The sequence below is a fragment of the Podarcis gaigeae genome (genome assembly GCF_964106915.1).
Source record: "Podarcis gaigeae genome assembly, chromosome: 17".
NCBI lineage: Eukaryota > Metazoa > Chordata > Lepidosauria > Squamata > Lacertidae > Podarcis > Podarcis gaigeae.
In genome coordinates this window covers 2,343,753-2,347,546 of record NC_139694.1, presented here as the reverse complement: position 1 = coordinate 2,347,546, position 3,794 = coordinate 2,343,753, and the positions used below count along the sequence as shown (strand labels likewise).

The 3,794-nt window shown below is 43.5% G+C and overlaps 1 protein-coding gene across 1 annotated transcript; it reads right to left on the bottom strand.

The window, feature by feature from the left end:
* Positions 1 to 629: 629 nt before the first annotated feature.
* On the bottom strand, positions 630 to 2,994 carry TENT5C (terminal nucleotidyltransferase 5C; the record flags this gene model as incomplete). The annotated part of the gene is made up of 1 exon (XM_083719489.1): positions 630 to 2,994. The coding sequence occupies one exon, from the start codon at positions 2,992 to 2,994 to the stop codon at positions 1,831 to 1,833; it is 1,164 nt and encodes a 387-aa protein (XP_083575615.1). The 3' UTR covers positions 630 to 1,830.
* Positions 2,995 to 3,794: the final 800 nt, after the last annotated feature.

The following is a 3,794-nucleotide window of genomic DNA, read 5'->3' as shown; positions in this document are numbered from 1 at the left end:
CACTCAAATCACAAGCCCTATACTTCCCCGCTTATCAGTTTTGTTCAACTACTACTTCACTCAAGGTGCCGCTGCTTTCGAACAGCCGGCGACATCTGCATTGCTACAGATAGTGTTTATCTCTGTGTTGCAGAAGTAGCAGTACTAAGAGTAAGAAAACCCTCTGCCCTCTTGTTTTGAACAATTAAATGAGAAGGGGGTCAAGTACTATTCCACATTAACTCAATGCCATCCAAACACAGTGCGTTTCCCAGGAAGTATTTCCATCACGATCCCACGCTTAACCTTAGCTTAGTTTCCTTTTGGGGAAAATGTACAGAAAGCTCGCCCATTAAGTAGGTGGCCGGCCTTTCGACTATAGGAACACTGTGGACAGACCAAGAGGTTGTTGTTTTTCTTTCACTGCCTTTCAAATTTGATAGACAAATTTCAAGACTTCTGCTGGGACCCACTATTTGCATTTCCCATACCTGTGACAGTTCATCAGAACATGGATTCCTTTAACTGGAGTGCAAATTAACATTGCCAACCATAACACTTATCTTTTGCACTAGCAATGTGAAGGCCAGGATTGGGGGGGGGGTACATGTGTTCCCCCAATTTTTCCATTTTTTTCTGCGTCCATACCATGGTCCCTTTTAACAGGACTTCTTTGCAGGATCCTTTCTTAAAGGCAGGCTCTTTAAACACCACATGTGAGAACGCACCTAATTATATACTTTGAGGATTGCGGGGCGGGGGGCACACAACTGACCTTTGGCCAAAAATATCATTTTTCAATAAATGATTCTTTAAAAAATAATAATTAATGAACCCATTTTTCAAGGGGAATCCCCCTGAAACAAGAAAATCCATGTTATAGAAACCCTCTTCTAGTCCTGGCGATCTACAAGCTTGGAACAATTATTTCAAGTGAGCTTTTTTACCAATTTGTCTTCAACGATACCGCTGTACTCTAGAAATCCCTAACTATGCACACTGACAAGCCAATGGTACAGTACATAAACATAACAAAGTAAAGCCATCCCAGTTTCCTACTGATCAAACTTGTGACATCAGAGACTTAGGAACATCCTGAAGTTTCAGCTGAACTCTGGGGGCAGGCGCATTCCACATTTTCCTGGCAGGTCTGTCCAAGCACCAGTGGAAAATAATATATTAAACTTAAGTTTCATAACTACCATATATTTTCTAGTACTTTGCTTTTTTTAAAAAAAAAAAAAGCTTGACTTGGGTTCTTAGAATTCCTGCATCATGTAATTTAGGATAGCCTTAATTTCTTTAAACTAAAAGGGACAGTTTTGGCAGACGTCATTATCCTCTCCAAACTGAAATTCATCCTTTAGTCCTGCTACAGCAGCAATGAGTCAACTGCTAATTTAAGACTTTCTGAAGGGAAAGAAAATGGCTTCAGTCCTGCATACAGTTCAGAAGCTGCTTCAGTCCTATTGACTTTGAACAGCCTAATGACATACAGGACTGCAGCTATGATCTTCCACAGTCATATCAGCCTAATCCTCATTATTTGCAAAGGTAACTTAATTCAAACTTCAGAAGACAACATGGTATGGAAGCAACTGAGCAGTTACTAGTACTCTGGCTTTGTCCCAACAGCATCTTTCTATCTTCAGGTTTAAGAAGCTTTGGGGAAAAGCATTAGGACAGTTCCCCCAATGAGAGGAGAGGAGAGGCAAGGAAACTAGAAAAGATGAGGCCCACTCTATGGGTTGACCAAGGCTATTTAAGGAATGAGGAAAGAGAACCAGGAGCCGTTCAATTGGTGTGAGACCGAGTTGGTGAGAGGGGCTTTGAAAAAGAGGAAGCTCAAAATCAGTTACAAGGCAGCCAGGTGGGATGAGACTGGCCGTATGTATCTGCAACGTAGTAGCTGCTGAAGTTGGCATCACTGGTATATGGAGCTGGCTGGTAATAGCAGGTGACATTGGTGGCATTGGGGATGAGGTTTTGCTCTACCAGCACTCTGAGCGCCAGAAGGGAGATGAGGTTCAGTATCTGCCTTCGCTCATGTCCCATAAGGCACACCGTGCTCTCGTTGACTACTTCGCGCAAGGTCATTAGGTAGTCATATTTGCTTCTGTCCTCTTCGGCAAAGTGGTTCAGGAGGTATGTCTCCAGCTTGCGCTTCTGTTCTAGAATGTCTGGAAAGTCTATGAAGAACCTAGAACACATGTAACGCTCCAGGGTTTTTATCTCCTCTTTGTCCATGGGCTTGAAGTCCCTCACAAGCAGATTGCTGTACTTCAAGAGACCTCCTCCTCGAATCTCCTCAGGGTTCTTGGTGGCTATCAGCCTGTTCTTCAGATGATCCAAGGCGGCCTCAAAGTCACCATACATGCTTTCTCCAATCACAGTTGGGTGGAAATGCTTGCACATTGGGTTCTCTGAGCAATCGTAGAATAAGAGCAGAGAGTCTAGTATTATTTGAAAAGAGTCCACGCTAAATTCAAACTGCCGCCTTATACGATCCACAAACTTGAGCTCTACATTCCTGCCATGCTTGTTGAAGAGAGAGATTAGACTCCATCGGTCAATATCGGTGCACACCTTCACCAGCTTCTCAATATAGGCTTCCTTAAGGGTCATGGGGCTAATTTTTACGGTGTTGACACCTTCAGGCAAGAATTTTAAGAGGGACTGCAAAACCACATCTCTGACCAACTGGAACTCGGTCTCACTTGGGAGACATACTTGAAAGATAAGGTCTAGATCCTTGCAACCCAGTCCATTGTCTTTGACCAAGACGTGACCTGCCACGGAACCATTCAGACGGACGTCGTGCACCTTAATGTTTGCTTCACTTAGCCTGCGGCGAACAGTTTGGACAATATCCTTCAGAGTTATTTTCAGAGTCGGAAAGTTGCCTCTTCCGTGAATTGGCACCACCTCGGACAGGACCTCATGAAGACGACTGACCTGATCCCAGCTGAGCACACTGCGGGACAAGGAATCAGCATTTGGTTTGTTATCTGCCATTGTAGATTGATCTTTTAAGTAACTAAAAAAAAAAGAAAGGGGGAAAAAAGGAAGAGAACATGTTAATCAGACCGTCCAGTTACACCAATGGGGTACAGCAAATATGAGAGACTGCAGTTGGTTCGGGAAGCCCTTCATGGAAAGAGCTAGGAGCCTGGCAACTTATTCTGTGCACCACCAGACTTGCTGTGGTTCACAGGTTCAGTCCTAGTTGCCCAGGTTGGCTCCATTAATACCAATGGAAGGTTGGACTGTGTTGACCTTCCTTTGAAGTCAGTTTATCTGCAGTATATTCTATGCTTTTATATTTTATCTTCCAAGCTTTCTAAATGTTCAAAGCAGCAAATGCAAGAACTGCTCATTTGTTGTGAGGAATACAAATACCTTCTTTTAAAATACTCTGAATATAGAATAGGGTTGTACCTTAGATTTATGGTCTCATTACCTTTTCTGTCTATTCCCCCCCCCCCAATTATCCCACACCACCCCTCCCTCCCTCCCTCACCACACAAATACCTATATTCCGGGTTTAGTTACTATGGCTGAGTTCTTTGGAGTTTGAGCATTCTCTACCACACAACTACTGCACAAGGCCAGTTTCTAGAGAGTCCCAGTCAACAATCCAGAGCTCATTAATTTACTAAGATGCAGAAGTCCACATACCACAACATCTTGACAGGAAGAATACCTGACGACACAGAGAGGACCTCTCCTCTTTTCTCCCACACCCTATTTTATTATAATTTCTTCCATGTCCAACCACAGTATGGCGGTGGTGTTGTTTTGCTCCAAATGTTGCT